This window comes from Anabrus simplex, chromosome 12 (genome assembly GCF_040414725.1).
Source record: "Anabrus simplex isolate iqAnaSimp1 chromosome 12, ASM4041472v1, whole genome shotgun sequence".
Lineage (NCBI taxonomy): Eukaryota > Metazoa > Arthropoda > Insecta > Orthoptera > Tettigoniidae > Anabrus > Anabrus simplex.
In genome coordinates this window covers 11,954,404-11,971,205 of record NC_090276.1, presented here as the reverse complement: position 1 = coordinate 11,971,205, position 16,802 = coordinate 11,954,404, and the positions used below count along the sequence as shown (strand labels likewise).

The window sequence follows — 16,802 nt, the reverse complement described above, 5'->3', positions numbered from 1 at the left end:
TAATAAAAATGTTAAAATGTATCCACCGACTAGCATTTATTTTAAAGTTGTGATGAAAAAATAATGATTATGAATTTAAAGTAATCAGTGAAACTAATTTGGAATGCCTTATTTTCTTATAAAACTATATAAAAATTTATTAAAATAAAATAAGAAATTGCCCTGAACTGAAATTATATATACACACAATTATCACTCAAATCAAAACTTAAAAACATTAAAATGCACAAAACCTACAACAGAGTCAACAGAAAATAAAAATTAAAACCAAGTAGAAAACTCACATTTATACACGGTAGAACAGGCTACTATCCCTCAAAGAACGCACGACGAAGTCTGCTGACTGCTCGTCACCACATAGGATGAGGGAGATAGTACAGTACTCTGCAGTTTTAGACTAAAGCTCAGATCAGCCAGGTCCACACACCCCGTAAGACTGTGTACCACAGTAAGATGACCGCCGCAATTACATGTTGGCAGGCTTCTGCCTTCGGCAAGTAGGAGTGCGTTGCTATACCACAACCAATCCAAAGACAACATAATACCATTGTTTGTCTCAGAGAAACCCGAAAGGGACTCTCATACCTTTGTGATTCCTTTTATGTTTCTCAGCTTACTCGGAAGAGGGGTGGTCGCCCACTCCATTTCCCAATGGGACATAATGAAAATGACTCAGCTGAGAACGAATATCACTGGCAGGAACGTTGTAAGGCAACGGGAGCAATGCGACCACCTCCTTGGCATCCGTAAAGCTAACTCATTTCCCTCCACACCCATATGGCTTGGGAGCCACAAGAACGTGATTCTGGTACTAGCACACCAACACCCGGCCAGGAGATCCTGGATCCACTGCACCAGTGTGTGCTGAGGGAAACGTGCATCAATAAATTGTAACAAATTTTAGGAGTCTGAACACAACGGAAAGTGCCAGTGTTCATTGGACACCACGCACAGCAGAGCTACTGCTGTGAACACATTAAAGGTTTCCGGTAGAAGAAAATGAAACCTCTTATTACCAACAATGAAAGCACAGCCTACTTTCACTTCTCCCCTTGAACCATCCATGTAAATAACTACTGAATCTTGGATACCGGCCAACAACAGACGGAAAGAGCCTCCAGAAAATGGAAGGGCCCGTGTTCACTTTTGGGCCAGTGTGCTGATCCAGGATTATTTCAGATCATCGTATTAACTGCGGAGATACCTTACTTGGTCATGTAACAGGACAAGGAACTGAAAGTACATCAAATGATCCGTAAATGCTATCCAAGCATATACCAAGCGGATGCGCTGCTCGTGGATAAGCAGTGTACAACCGACAGTTTGCAATGTCGAATACGCAGGGATAGCTTGGGCGAAGTGGCATCTGGCGCAAATGTGCAGCACAGGACAATAGCAATTTGTTGGCACCTTAGTTGTAAAGGCAGCACACCAGACTTAGCGAGCAGGCTAGCAATAGGGCTTGTACGGAATGCTACCACTGCCAACCTAACTCTGTTGTGATGGATGCTATTCAGTTCCACGAGGACGCTTTGCCTTGCTGATCCATATGCTGCGCTGCCGTAGTCTAACCTGGATAAAATATATGCCCTATAAAATCATAGGAGCACCGCGCAGCCCCCCACCCGTAGTGCCACTAAAAAACTTCAAATTATTCAGTTTCTGAGCGCATTTGACTTTTAATTGATGCACGTGTGCCTCCCATGATAATTTATTATTGAAAAGCCCAAGGAATCTGTGTCAACTACAGGAATAGTGACACCCCCTAAATATAGCTCAGAATGGCGATGAAGAGCGCGCCTGCAGCAGAAGTGAACAACAGAGATCATAGCAGTTGAAAAACAGAAGCCATGATCTAAGGTCCACTGTTCCACTCTCCCAATAGCTTGCTGTAATTGTTGCTCTGCGACTGCAATACATTGTGAGCTATAATGCAGAGAAAAATCGTCTACATATAGCATATTACTGTTGAACCAGCAGCAGCGACAATACCATTTATGGGAATCGTGAAGAGTTACAGTGACAATCAATCCCTGTGGGACTCCATTTTCCTGAACACATACTGTGAATATGCCCTCCCTATTTGGACACGGAATATGCAGGACAAAAAGGAAAGCAATAAAAACCAGCAAGTTACCTCGGAATTTCCATTGATGTAGGACTGTAAGGATGCCACATCGCCATGTGGTGTCATACGCCTTTTCTAATCAAAGAAAATAGTCACTAAACACTGTTTTCTGAGACATGTCTCCTGGATAGAACTCTCCAGGCGTACCAAGTGGTCAGTGGTAGAGCAGGTAACTCAAAAACTATATTGGAACTCAGACAAAAGTCCTCTTTTCTCTGAACACAACACTAGTCAGTGATTCATCATCCTCTCAAATAGTTTACACAGACAGTTAGCGAGACAAATGGGTCTGTAACTTACTGCATATTTAGGATCTTTATCAGGCTTGAGGAGAGGAATTACTATTCCCTCTCACAACTGTGATGGAAAGTGACCTTTTATCCAGATTCGGTTGAACACCCCAAGAAGATATAAGAGGCTATCCTCACTAAGGGGCTTCAACATCTGGTTATGGACATTATCCGGTCCGGAGTCAGGTCCTTGCAAAGCACCAAGGCGCTACAGAATTCCCACTCTGTAAAAGGCATGTTATAATCCTTTGATGCTAGAGTGGCAAAACTCAGATGATGGCAAATTGCCTCCCCCTTCAGAGCCAGGAAATCAGAATGGTAATTCTCGGAACCAGACGCCTCTGCAAAATGACATGCTAGATTATTAGATTAGGATGGTTCAGTGACGATGCTGCCCGCAATGGAAATTCCCGGTACTAAGCATGATCCTTGGACTCTTGAAATGTGTCTAGGATTAGTCCACAATTGAGATGACAGATCTATCTCATGAAGCTTTCTTACTCTATCGAATAAGAACTTGCACCTTAGCGCAGAGTTCTTTAAAGGTTGGCCACTGTAGGCTGCCTCCAATAGCAAAACAAAAACTCCAACGCCACCGAATGGTTAGCATATTTGGTTCTGTTGAGTACAGTCAAAAATTTCTCAAGACCGTATTATGACCTGGTCTGAGATTCGTTTCTTGAATACAGACTATACTCACCGCTAACAGACTGATTTGCTGACGCAGCTCGGTAAGATGCCTGTCATAACCGTTACAATTGCACGGTTACAGTTACATATTGTGGACTTTCTAGAAGTACGTAGGTTGTAAACGGTGAGACGCTTCTTAACCTAAACACCAACATCTATGATGTAGGCGAACGCTCGACGTCCAGCCTCTTGTCAGCGGACGAGGTGATTAACATTGAGAACTTCTTCGGCGCTTTATAGTGGCAGGCCTTCTTCTTACGAGGCGAGCACACAGGTTTTGGAGCAGATGGACCTGCTGGCACTGACGCATACCCTCCATATAGAGGGCAATATCCCCTTTCACAGGAGTGGGGGAGCACTTGGTAAGGGTATCCCTCTTAACCGCCTATTTTTTCTTGATTAGGCGGGCTGGGAGGTGAATTTCCAGCCCCAGTTGACTATGCCGCCTCCGCCAGCTTGGGTGCAAGTATCACCGACCTCTTGAGGGAAGGATACTTGAATCGTCTTTTCCTGCTGTGCTGGCTTAGGATTCCCAGCCAGTAAAGCTTCTTTCTGGTCAAAGGCCGGGTGGTTGCTACCTTCAAGCTTTTACTTGTCAAGGTTACAATCTATCATTGCGATGTGAGGCCATACATCCAGCCTCCCATGCTGTGCTGTCAATGCCAAAGCTTCTGACACATGGTATCTCGTTCGAATCTGCCTGTATGTGGTCCACGTAGAAGAAAAGCTCATCGCGCGGAAGAGCACACCCCTGAACAAGTGTACTAACGGTCCCAGTCTCCATTCTCTTTGAGATAGGAACTGTCCGGTATATCTCAGCGAGATGACGATCTAAGAGATCAAGACCGTTTCTTACCAGGAAATGCGTGGTAAGTTCAATTCTATGAATGCACCTGCTTAAACACTAGACTTCAAAATGGGGATAGCACAGAGTCGACCAGGTACATTTTTTACTTCAGCAATACCTGTGAAAACTGCTGTGCCCAAGGCTACCATGCGCCAGACGTGTCACACCATAGTGCTCCACATCTTCAATCTTCCACAGACACCGTCAATGTGTCTACTGAACAAAATAAACTTCATCAGCTTAAAATCTTGCCCACCGGTTGTGGTTGCAACCAGGAACCTAGGGAAGCTGCATGTCATACTTTCATGCTGCGCTTATTCCCAGGGGGTTTGACCATGGATAGGTTTAAAACGTTTATTCCCGGCCATGCCCAAAATCACCCTCCCCAAATGCCATCCACTCCGATCAGGGGCTTCTGTAACCATACTACGCAGCCAACGCAATGCCCATCTGGTCGTAGCAGGTATTGCTAATACGGGATGACAGACGCAATGAGCACTAGAACTCCATTCCTCAAATTAATCACAACAGTATGTACCCCACTGTGTATACAGAGTGATGTCTACTGTTGAGCATATGGCGCTCCCACCTGACGGGCTGCGGATACCGCCCGAGTTTTCGAGCATAATCACACATGTAAGAGACCCCTGCCCAAGCGGCACGCACATGAAATTTTGATCCAGACCACAACTAACCCTCAATAAAAAATAAAGAGGGGACCGATGGCCACATGACCCATTTAGTTGCTTTCTACGACAGGTAGGGATTACATGTGGATGTATTCAGCCCTTCCCATCCACAGGAGGTACAATACATGGTACCAAAATTATCCACTTCTGCAACTAGGTCGCCCCTTTTAGTCGCCTCTTACGACAGGCATGGGTAAAGTCGACCAAAATCTATGTGAAAATTGGTGCAGCGGACTAGTATACCTTTATTCACACATCACACAATTCACTTCCTAATCAATATGTTCATTGGTTTATTCTGTTGCTTTGTTAAATAGTGGCCATTCACATTGTTAGAAGCCTGTCTTTAAATAATTGTTTCATTATTACATAACCGTACTATTTTTAAACTCATGAGTTGCCTGAGCAGATGTTGGTAACCCACACACACTGCAGGCCACAGCCAAGCATTTATCTCCCAGGTGCGTTATCACTGTACATGCTTTTGAAAGAAGCAATGCAGTGGTGTCAAACTAGCCGCCAGAACCCAACCTTGTTGACACGCAGGATCCATAGCTTCATGGTGCGTACGCCACACTCACGCGCCCAACTGGAACCGGGATTCATCGCCGCCACTGTTCCATGGTCCACCGCTAATGTTCTCGGGCCCATGCACGTCGTTGAGCTCCTTGCCGAGGTGTCAGCAAAGGGACAAGAGTTGGTCATCGGCTGGTGAAGCCTATACGGTGCTGTTGCCTCCTTAACAGTCCTGGTAGAAACAGGTTCCTGACTCCCAACATTTAAATGGGCGGTGATCTGACTCATAATAGTGCCCTAGAGAAATGAATTTCATTTTATGGGTCCGTATTGAACTTTGATTACACCAAATTAAAATAATAAGTTAGTTAAATCGACCTTTTCAATACGAATTAAATAGTGTTTATTAAATAAACAAAATTGAAACATTACAAAACAGTCACTCAACCAGAAATAACATATACAAGCGAAACATCCTCAAAACAACTAACACTGCACAAATAGACAAAATACTCAATATAGAGAAAAGAATCATTATAACGTGCATCAACAAATCATACGAAAAAGATGGACACTGGAGAGTAGCTTCTAATGAAACAGTCTACAAGGAAAATAGAACCAGTAATGAGCACAATCAGGAAGAAACGCATTTCATTTTTTGGACATCTAATCAGGACACCAGAGAACAGGATCATCCGGAGAATAGTAGAAAAATTATGGAATAGTAAGTGCAACATCAAGTGGATTACAGAAATCAAGGAAGATATGAACTACAAATTACAGTGGAAGACCTAAGAAACAAAACCGACAAAATCAAGAAACTCGCAGACAAGCAAACCAGACTGCAAATCAGAATCAACAAACAGACAATAGGAAGGGTGATTTCCGATGAAGAAAGAAAGATAAGATCAGAGAGAATGAAGAAGTACTGGGCTGACAGGAAACTGAAAAATTATTTGTATAAAGTTGGCTGGAGTGGTCCAATGAAGGCCATAAAATGTAAATAAATAAAAAAACATTTAATGGGACTAGTATCGACCTATTTAAAGGTCATCTTCAGCCATATCGTGTGTAAATCAATGTATTTGAAACACAGTGGTTTTAAAGATGGTCTTAAAACAAAGAAGTTTGACACTATTAAAATTGCTTTTAGAATTTCCTTAAAAAAACTTTTGTTCATTTAGCTGTAGGAATATAAGAGAAGAAGTCTTTTATATTCTTCGTAGTATTCAAGAGCGTAGATACAAGTTGAAATTCACAATCTTGATGAGGTACGGAATTGGGCATATATGCATAATGTTATTGTGGTAGAGAAGTCTTTTGATATTCTTTGTATCAGTGTAGATACACTTTAAATAACTTATAATCTTGACGAGATGTAGAAATTCTAAAAAAAAATTCATAATGTCAAACTTCTGTTTTAAAATCATCTTTAAAACCACTGTGTTACAAATACGTTGTCTTACACGCGATATGGCTGAAGATGACCTTTAAATAGGTCAAAACTAGTCCCATTAAATGTTTATTTAATAAACACTATTTAATTTGTATTGAAAAGGTGAATTTAATTAACTTATTATTTTAATTTGGTATCATAATAGTCCGTCGAGCGTCCAGTATGGTTCTGCAGAGGCGACATGATGTCCATTCATTAAACACCCGTGGTCTTCCGATGCTGCGGTTTATGCGGGTGGTAACATTCTCTGCGATACTGAAGATCCACCCTCGAATTCGCATTTCATGCGCCGATGATCATCCCACGTCGAAAGTCTGTTAACTCGCGACGTGTTGCCATCTTCACAACACTTGTGTCGGTGACAGACTGCTCAGCTACGTCGCAGCTAGCCGCAACGCTCACGGGTCATACACAGAACATTTTCTAATGGGACAACCCTTCCCATGACTTTTGGCTGCTCAGTGTACATACCCATCAGTCTGACCAACTTATTTGTTATGATTATGGTGTTTTGTGAAGATGAGGTAGGATTACACTTAAATAAAAAAAAGAAAATCCTTCCTTGGTTAAATGGTCTTCAAGCTGACATCTCTTGTATTATTTTGTTCCTAATATGAACTGAACAACAGAAGAAATCAGTTCAAAACATCACAATATTCATAAATGCATTAAATGTAAATAAAGAGATAACGTACAGTCGGAATACACATTAAACTGGCTCAATATGATAACAATGACGAGACAAAAAACTAATAAAGAGAAAATCACAACACAGGGATATAGATTATAAACGTAATACTTGACACTCCAGAATCTTCTGCAAGTCTTAAGGGAGCAAGCCAATGGAATTCAGTTAACAACATAAAACTTACCCAATGACTGAAAACCAATTAATTAAAAAGAGTATATCTTCACATTACTTACATAATATGTACAAAAAAAAATCAAGACAGTAACAGGCAGAAGAATGGCAATCGTGCTTCTCTAAAACAATGAATGAAACTAAGGCAGCAGACTGGGGAAGTATTGAAATGTGCTAACAAATAGCATGCTGTGCTAGGCCTACCGAGTAGGGGAAAAAAAACACAAAAAAGAGCAAATATTCATTCAAAAACTACTTCAAATTTATTGTTGTCATTATTAGTGATTGGCCTAGTTCAAATTAGTTTCTTTTTAAATATTAATATACAAAAGGATTTGTTGGTTAAGGAGACAGAGCAAATACTGTAGATGTCTACTTCTGTTTGGCTATTAATTTCTGCTCCCCCAACACCAGACCTTCAAGAAAGCAGCAACAAGACACCACAACTTCTACACAAAGAACATGCTGCTCAGTTCCGTCCTGCTACAGTCTCTGCTCCGCTCTCCAAATCCTGCCATGATTTAAAATTAAGGTTAGAAAGAAAATTAACGTAAGATGTGCCGCAGAAGGTGTGTACTAGATGAGGCAACGCCAAACAAAATTGAGTGCCTCTGCATGGTACATCAAGGGAAGAGTGCTCTGAAAGTTGCAGGGATAATTAATGCTAAATAAAGCTGTTCCTCAAAAGAGAATTTTAAAATGTTGCCAATGTGTCCTTCTCTTACACAGCAAGAGAAGTCCTCTCCAGGGCACTCTTCCTGCACCATCTGACAAAATAATAAAGTGGAGGCTAGAAGAAGAAAAAAAATTTCTGTTGATTCTGTAAGCACATACTTAATTGGCACATCCTGCTCGGTTACTGAATGGATTCATTTTTTAGAAAAGGCGGTACATTACCCACAGCAAGATCAAACCTCTCTAACCACCCCACAGCTAAAAACTTCACACATCGCTGCCAATATTCCACAAAATGTCATCAAAGCATTACAATAACACTCCATCTCTATTTTCCTACACAGTTCTCAACATGCTGATGGGAGATGCCGGTGATAAGTGATCACATTATTTATCTCTCTTTAGAGAACCTATTTCCTTAGAGATTTTCAGTTGAAAATTTCTTAAATGTTCAATCTAGTATGAAGATGGTATCACAGAATGTACAAATTTCATTATGCTCATTTTTGTCCACAGAACTTTCGAGAATTTGACGGAAATATCAATAGCACAAGAATGATTTTTGTGTATCATTAAGAACTGCAAACTTCATTTTCAATTTGCTTTATAAATACAAATAATAAATCAGATAAAGAGCCAATATCAGATCTAGATGGGGGTATATTAATTTTAAGTAGACAATTAATTGTACATTCCTAAAAAAAATTAATGAAAAATTAGATCAGATTTTGCAACCTTGCAGAATTCTCAGCAATAGTAGCAATTCACTGAGTATCGCACAAATAATCACGAATATAACTAAAATGGTTTAAAAGAACCAAAGAAACTTTCTTTGTATTTGCGAAATACACAGAATTGAAATGAAGATAAAAGCACATTTTTGATGTAGGCTGAGTGAACCTCAGGATCATACGTTTCCCCAGGAGTGGAAATCTTGTTTCTTAAATTTTTCACCTTCCTGACAGAGCACAGAACTCACGTACTTCAGAGTGAACTGATCACGCCTCAACTGCCTTGGCTAGGCAAAACCACAACTTCAGTTAGACTACTCAAGAAACTTTTAAACTTCTTAGTACCAGTAATGAGTTGCACTCCGGTGTAAAATTAAATCATTCGGCAAACATTAAAGAGAAATTAAGCTGATTAACATAGTCATTTGATTTCTGTATATTTTTATATTTACATATTTTTATTTTGTCCAAATCGTAAAGCATGTAAACTTACATAACTTTATTTCTAATTATGTTAGGGAAACTTTAAAATGAGAACTCTTCCAAATTAAAGCAGACTGCACATTATCACAGACATCCTATCTTGCATTAATGAGAATCTTAACTAATTTAGCCACTTAATTTCAACATTAAAAATATGCCATTGGCATGAAAATAAAGACAGAAAAAAATAGCAGATGAAGAAATGGCCACATATGCCCAAAGAACAGAAAAGGTAAGACCTGCCTGACCAATGTACTGCCTTAACTGGGAAGTGCAGGTGGGTCTGGGGAATTAATTTTTAATTAATTTACTTGTCCTCTGTGAACTCCACTGTTGTTGTTGTAGTTGTTGCTGTTGTAATCCCCCGCCACCATTGTTCCCATGAGATGTAGCCAAGCCGAAGTTGAAAGCATGTTGCATCATTAAAGGTGCCATCGAGACTGTGGAATTGGATGGCATATTAAGAGAAACCAAAAAAAAAAAACAGAACGGGCCTCTCATTAATTGAGCAGCAGAAACTTAAAAACTGTTAACATAGGTACAGAATAATACAGACAACTGCCTTTACAAAGGTCCCAACAAGATCATAAATGATGAGAGTGAAGTACTTTGGGAGAGGAACTATGATTCAAAATCCATAGAAATTGGAACACAACTGCAATATAAAACTGCACTGAGGATATTAATATCTCAACAAAACATTCCCCAAAAATATGTTATGAATAATTTTTAAGACTTGTTACAAACAAATTAAAATGTTTATTAACTCAATGTGGGCTATCCATTCTCACCCAACAATAGGAAACCATAAAACAAAATAATGGATGACCTGATAAACTACCCCAGGCTTTTCTTAACATGCTTATGGTTGAATAGAGAAAGTAAGATCAAGAGCCTTTCAATCTCTATACATAAAAATGAAATGCCTTAGCTGAAACATCACTTCTATGTTGGGTGGAATTACATGACATTTTGCACAGAAATTCTCAAAGGGAAAATTACTCTTATTTCAAAACGCTTATCTGAAAATAAATTATTTACAAAATGATGTGCAAAAATAATGCAGTAGCCTGAAATGAGACTGCGGCTGTTTCTTTCTCCTTCAATCAAGGATCGAGCTGAAATTTGGTATGGGTATACCTAAGATATTCAGTTCAAACACAGGCCTATCATGATTTTTCAATAATCGACAGTTTGAAAATGCCAGTTATTAATATGTAGGTATTACTGAACGTTCATGTTTTACCCACTAAAAACCAAAATAACCAGCAAGTGGCTAGTCCTATCATAAAATAGAGCCCAGCTCGTGATTTAAAGTCCAGTTATCTACCAATACAATATACATTTTCTTTGTATCTCTAAGGTTCTCTAGGGAATTACACTTTTACGTATTTTAAGCGCCAAACAACCATTATTGTTAATATTGAGGTGTGCTGGTTGTCCACCTCTGCCCTATGCCATTACTGTTGCAATTATACAATAAACTAAACCATAAGCAATAGGTACAAAAGTTAATCTACTATATTTTTGGCAACTGTTAAATACAGATATCAAACATTCGATCCCGCAATAACCTAGAAATGAGAATAAAGTTGTTTTTTTTTGTAAACTATGATAGTTACCATTCACGTCATAATAGAGAACCTTAACAGTTCAATTATTTTCAATGCCCACAGTATGTTGCATCAAGAGAAAACTAACTTTTGGTTGGAAAGATACGAGGGCTGTAAATAAAGAAGTGGCAAAGTAGTCCACATATTCGAAGCAGTCACGCGGCGCAGTTGTCAATGGGAAATGTGCATTTGATGGGCATCCAGTTGGGAGTGTTGCTGCTGTGTGGCGTTGAAGTGTTGATTTCACCACTCTAAAGCATGTTTTCAAAAAGTGATCAGCGTTCGTGGATGCCCGTGGAAAAAACGCATCAGAATGTTATCGAGGATTATGTGAAGCCCGTAGCGAGAATGTATTATCGTATAGAACAGTTGCATGATGGGTCAAGGCGTTCTGTGTGGGTCGGAATGAGACTACGGATTTGCACAGCACAGGTCGGCCATCCATTCCGTACTCACCACACATTGAGACCCTGCGAATTCAAGCAATTTCTGAAGTTGAAGGAACGCCTCTGAGGCCGCCGATTTCCTGGCGTGCATCTGTACTCCAAGCAGTACGGTGCTCCGTCCCTGTCCAACAGAGAACGCCTTGCCAACGTTCCCCAATGGTTTCTCGATATTTGGCAAACGGTAATAGGCTTTGCAGGTGACTACATTGAAGGAATACAATGCTATTGTACTAGTTCGTTAAATATTGTGTTCTATCTATATTGCCACTACTTTATTTACAGCTCTTGTATTTTTTTCTTTCTTAAGGTAAAATTGCACAAAAACATTTCACTTGAGAAATGCCCTTTAAGAATATTCCATTGTAGGTCCCCCTCCACTCAAATGAAGACCAAGAGAAGTGTATCAAAAAGTTCAAGCTGTAATGGCAGAATATATCAAGAGCGATAGCTTAGTTTTAGGGATTGCCTATACCAAGTCTGGTTTAGGAAATGGTGGTGGTTGAATTCTGCCCCGAAGGAGTTCTTTAGCATGTTGGAAACCAACAAGGAATTCCTGCACTGCAATGGTCTCGGGGCCCACAAACCCCAGCTAAAATTGAATTCAATATCTTGCACCACTAACATCAGCTTTAATGATTTCTATAGCTCTGATACAACAATAATAATAATAATAATAATAATAATAATAATAATAATAATAACAACAATAATGTTATTTGCTCACTAACTACTTTTACAGTTTTCGGAGACGCCGAGGTGCCAGAATTTAGTCCTCCCAGGAGTTCTTTTACATGCCAGTAAATCTACCGACATGAGGCTGACATAATTGAGCAGCTTCAAATACCACCAGACTGAGCTAGGTTCAAACCTGCCAAGTTGGGGTCAGAAGGCCAGTGCCTCAACCGTCTCAGCCACTCAGCCCGGCCTTTGATATACTAGCCTTTTAATGGACTGCATAGATCACTATCTCAGTCAAAATTTATTAATAAAAATGAGAGACACCAACAGTAACAATTATTTAAAATTTATGCAAAGTATCTGCCTTTTCCAGTCCTTTGCATCAGTGATTATTAGTTGGAGTTTATGTTTCAGCCCTTCAGTAGTCTTGCAATAAAATTAAAGGCAACTCATTTTATATACTCGTGTATAAAAAAATTTACGTAAAAAAAATACCATCTCTAAAACTGTGTTCTTTTCTGATTTTATGCTCTTTACTTCGACCTCGTTAAAAGCAAAGTCTAGCACTAATCTTCTCGAATTTCACTGTTTTCTGTTACCCTCCAACGCCAAAACCAATAGCCCCGTAGATAATCTAATCTTCCCCTTTTTCCTAGCATAACTAGACTACTGAAGCATATTCATATACATAGCTTCACATCGGACATTCATTCCTTGGTTATTGCCCTCCTATCACTGTCCCGACCTCTTTGAACCAAATATTGTATAAAGATAGAAATATAATTGTATTATTTCCTAATATTATGTTCCTTGTGACCACATTGCAAGGGTACCAATTTTCTCATTTCATTTCATAATGAATATTGTAATCTATAATCTTCATTTCTGTATTGACGAATTACACAATTAATAGTCAGCCATCAAATAAAAATGCAGCACATTTTGCAAATTTCGATTCGAGGCATTTGTGTATACTTATTAGTATACTAGTTAGAGGCTACGTGGCTCCGGCGGCAGCGCCGGACTGTCACCACTGGGTTCCGCGGTTCAAATCCCGGTCACTTCATGCGAGATTTGTGCTGGACAAAGCGGAGGAGGGATAGGTTTTTCTCTGGGTACTCCAGTTTTCATTCCGGCAACACTCTCCAATATTTTATTTCATCTGTCATTCATTAATCATTGCTCCAGAGAAGTGCGACAGATTTCGGCAGCCGGCACAATTCCTATCCTCGCCGCTAGATGGGGGCTTCATTCATTCAATTCCTGACCTGGTCAAATGACGAAACAGGCTGTGGATTTTCATTTTTCAATTAGTATACTAGTTCACTGCACATTGATATCTTCAAAATCCATTTATGATATTAGAGTTTGTTATGACCAAAAGAGAACCAAGACTTGTCTTTTGTCCAGTTACAGGTGGAAATAGAAAACTTAGTCAAGGTATAATCCTAGATCCACCATCTTGGTAAACTTTGACAAATATTAATGTCGGAGATAAGTGCTAGTTGCAGAGAGAGTCTAAGCAGAGGATTACAATGAAATTTGGTATTTTCACAGAAACTCAAACCACAATGAAGAAAGATAGGAAGGTTAAAAGGAACACATATCTCACATACCCAACTGTGTGTTTCTTTTCAAGTTCTTATTTGTCTATATATGATTTGTCACTTATTACATTCCTTTCTGCTTCTTATAGAGACTCAAAACTAATCTAAGAAAGAAAATAGTCCAAAATTAGTAAGAAATAGCCACATAGGGCTCTGTCAAACTGCCCTGCCTCTCCACTTCTTTGACAGAAATACACATCACTCTGGAACATGACTTTCGGCAATTTCTGATGTGTTTAACAAGGTTAATACTAATGTTATTTGTTTTACGTCCCACTAACTTCTTTGATGGTTTTTGGAGACGCTGAGGTGCCGGAACGTAGTCCCGCAGGAGTTCTTTTACATGCCAGTAAATCTACCGACACGAGGTTGACGTATTTGAGCACCTTCAAATACCACGGACTGAACCAGGATCGAACCTGCCAAGTTGGGGTCAGAAGGCCAGCGCCTCAACTGTCTGAGCCACTCAGCCCGGCCTTTAACAAGGTTAGAAGGGGATAAAGGATTAATAGTAGTGCGTATATAGTCCTATACAGAAAGATTCATTAATATTCTTTGTGATTTCCACCTACTTTTTATCTTTACAGTGTTTTCCCATGGCATTTAGACAAAGCTGGCTGTGCCCAGTAACAATAAGGCAAATGGTTAAGTATAGTCGTTTCCCTGAGTCTTATTTCAAGTGTTTGTTAACATATATGTAAAAGTCATGCATTTTTTCAAGTTATAAGACTCTGTCTTCCAACTAGGCTCGTAAAGAAGAATTCCATGGGCATAAGGTCTGTAGATCTCTGCAACCTTTTTAGCTGTTCCCCTACTTCTCATTACTTTATACAAAAACGTTCCATGATCTTTAACGAAGTGGTGGTATAGTATGATGAAGGTACAAGGAATCAAAATTATCGAAAAGCATCTGTAGTTCTCGAAATTTGTAACATGACAATAATTCTGATTACTTTCCACCGTTTTAGACCCAGGAAAAATACGCATGATCCACGTATTCTGTAGTCTGATATTTTACTCTACACTGGAATGCTTGCTTGATTAGACCATCAGGAGTAACAGTATGATTATTCAGGATACTGGAATGTGCAACGGGTCTGTTGAAATGGCCATACAATTTAAAAGTTGCTCCATCAATCTTCAAAAACAAACCAGATAACTTCACAAAACAGCAATCTGTGATCTGGATTATCTTCCAATACAGACCAAATATGAAGTATGAAATTCTATATTCTAATTTAGTCTTATGGAAGATTCTCTGAATCAAACAAGATATGAATTGTTTCACCAACAGTCTGAAATCAGATTCCTTGTTGCAAGATAGTATAAATATACTCTTATCCATTGGCAGCAATAATAAACATACATAATCTTCAACTGTACGAGACAAATCCCTGATCTTTAAAAAAAAAGTCTGATCAATCGTCAAATTCATTACAGCCTTCGTTTCACACAGCAAAAACATATTCTTCCTGCCTAAGCAATGTTTAATGTTCTCCAGTATACAGACTGAAGACCATGTAAAATACACCTTATTCTGTCCCACTATATTGTGGAATAATCTGATAAACCAGACTAAGAAAATTCTTGGAATTCACAGAAATAACACTGTGTATTCAACCTTTCTGTAGTTAATGATGTTAAGAGATGCTTGAATTGGAATTTTGCCCTTAGTTTTCAGTAAATCAAGTGACACAGATTTTCCAGGATTGAAGCACTAATTGTCAACCGACTGATCCACGATCTGATTTCATATTCATACGCTCACGAAGTAAATGCCAAACAAATCAACATTGGTATTTAAAGTGTAAATCACAAGAATGACAGACACTAGCAAACTAATGGATCAAAAGGGAACAATTTTGGTGTGTTTAATGTTCACTCAATCAGAAATCAGACCCAGCTGGCTTCTCAAAGGTAAAATGAAATTGTAGAAGTGTTTCCAACAGTCTGAAATGACGATAATGAAGAGTGCAAGTATTTTTCTCCTGCCTAGTAAAAATGTTCTTCAGCTTATCCCACTTATTTCTGGGATCATGGGGACCATGCAGTCTTTTAGGACAGGGGTTATTCTCTCCTCAAGACTTGCTCTATGGTCTGCTGTTCATTATATCTTTTCATTAAATCATATAAAACGGTCTAGCCATCATCGCTTTGGTCTCGCTCTGCTTCTCTTACCTGCCATGGTTAGGCTCATTATTCTCCTAGCTAACCTATCCTCCTGCATTCACCACACATGATCCCATCACTGAAGCCGGTTTATACACACAGCTTCATCCATAGTGTATTCCTCATTCTGAGTACTCTCCTGCCACTGTTCCCACATATTTTATAAGTAACCATTCTCACTACTTTCATGACTGGGCAAATTAACCAGTTCTCTAAATTTACCATGCATATTAATATTATGATTACTAAAACAGCTTGTATTTTGGCTTTGTATTGCACAGAAATATCTGATGTGTTATAAAAATATTAAAAAGTGTAAACTATATTGAAGCAAGTTTTTATGGCCTTTCAACCAATAAATTCGCACATGTGGATCTCTCGGATCTAAATGCCATTTCCTCAAGGCCAACTATGTGAGTACTTCATCCCACATCTTGAACACTAGCACCTAACCGGCTGGACTACTTGGTCAAACTGTACAAGAGGGTGGGCTGTAATGTCAACAATAATCAACAAACTTGAGTGAAAATCTCCTGTTTTATCTCTTTGATTGTTGGAATCTTTTTTTTTTCTTTTTTTTCATTAGGTCGCACCGACACAATGTCTTATGGCGACGATGGGACAGGAAAGGCCTATTAAGTGGAAGGAAGCGGCCGTGGCCTTAATTAAGGTGGGAACATTTCAAAAGCCAAGTAAATAGCGATTTATCACACCATTTAGGTTATATCTGTTTCCTGAAGAGAACTGCCATTGCTCGCATGTGCAGTCAAGATTAGCTTAATGGATTCATCCGACTGATCACCAGTGTTGAGAAATGTACATACTTACACTCCGCACTGCTTTACTTCTAAATTGACGTTTTTGGCCAATTTTGGCTCTATCTGCTGGTTATCCCAAGCTGCCATTCATAACGACTTGTACT

The 16,802-nt window shown here is 39.3% G+C and overlaps 1 protein-coding gene across 2 annotated transcripts in view; it reads right to left on the bottom strand.

Annotated features, from left to right (window-relative positions):
• Positions 1 to 16,802, bottom strand: part of LOC136884354 (CREB-binding protein) — a 263,590-nt gene that overhangs the window by 233,097 nt on the left and 13,691 nt on the right. For both annotated transcript variants that reach the window (XM_067156476.2, XM_067156477.2), the window contains exon 2: positions 9,679 to 9,807. In XM_067156476.2, coding sequence (XP_067012577.2) covers positions 9,679 to 9,807 — 129 coding nt within the window. The remainder of the gene's footprint in view (positions 1 to 9,678; positions 9,808 to 16,802) is intronic.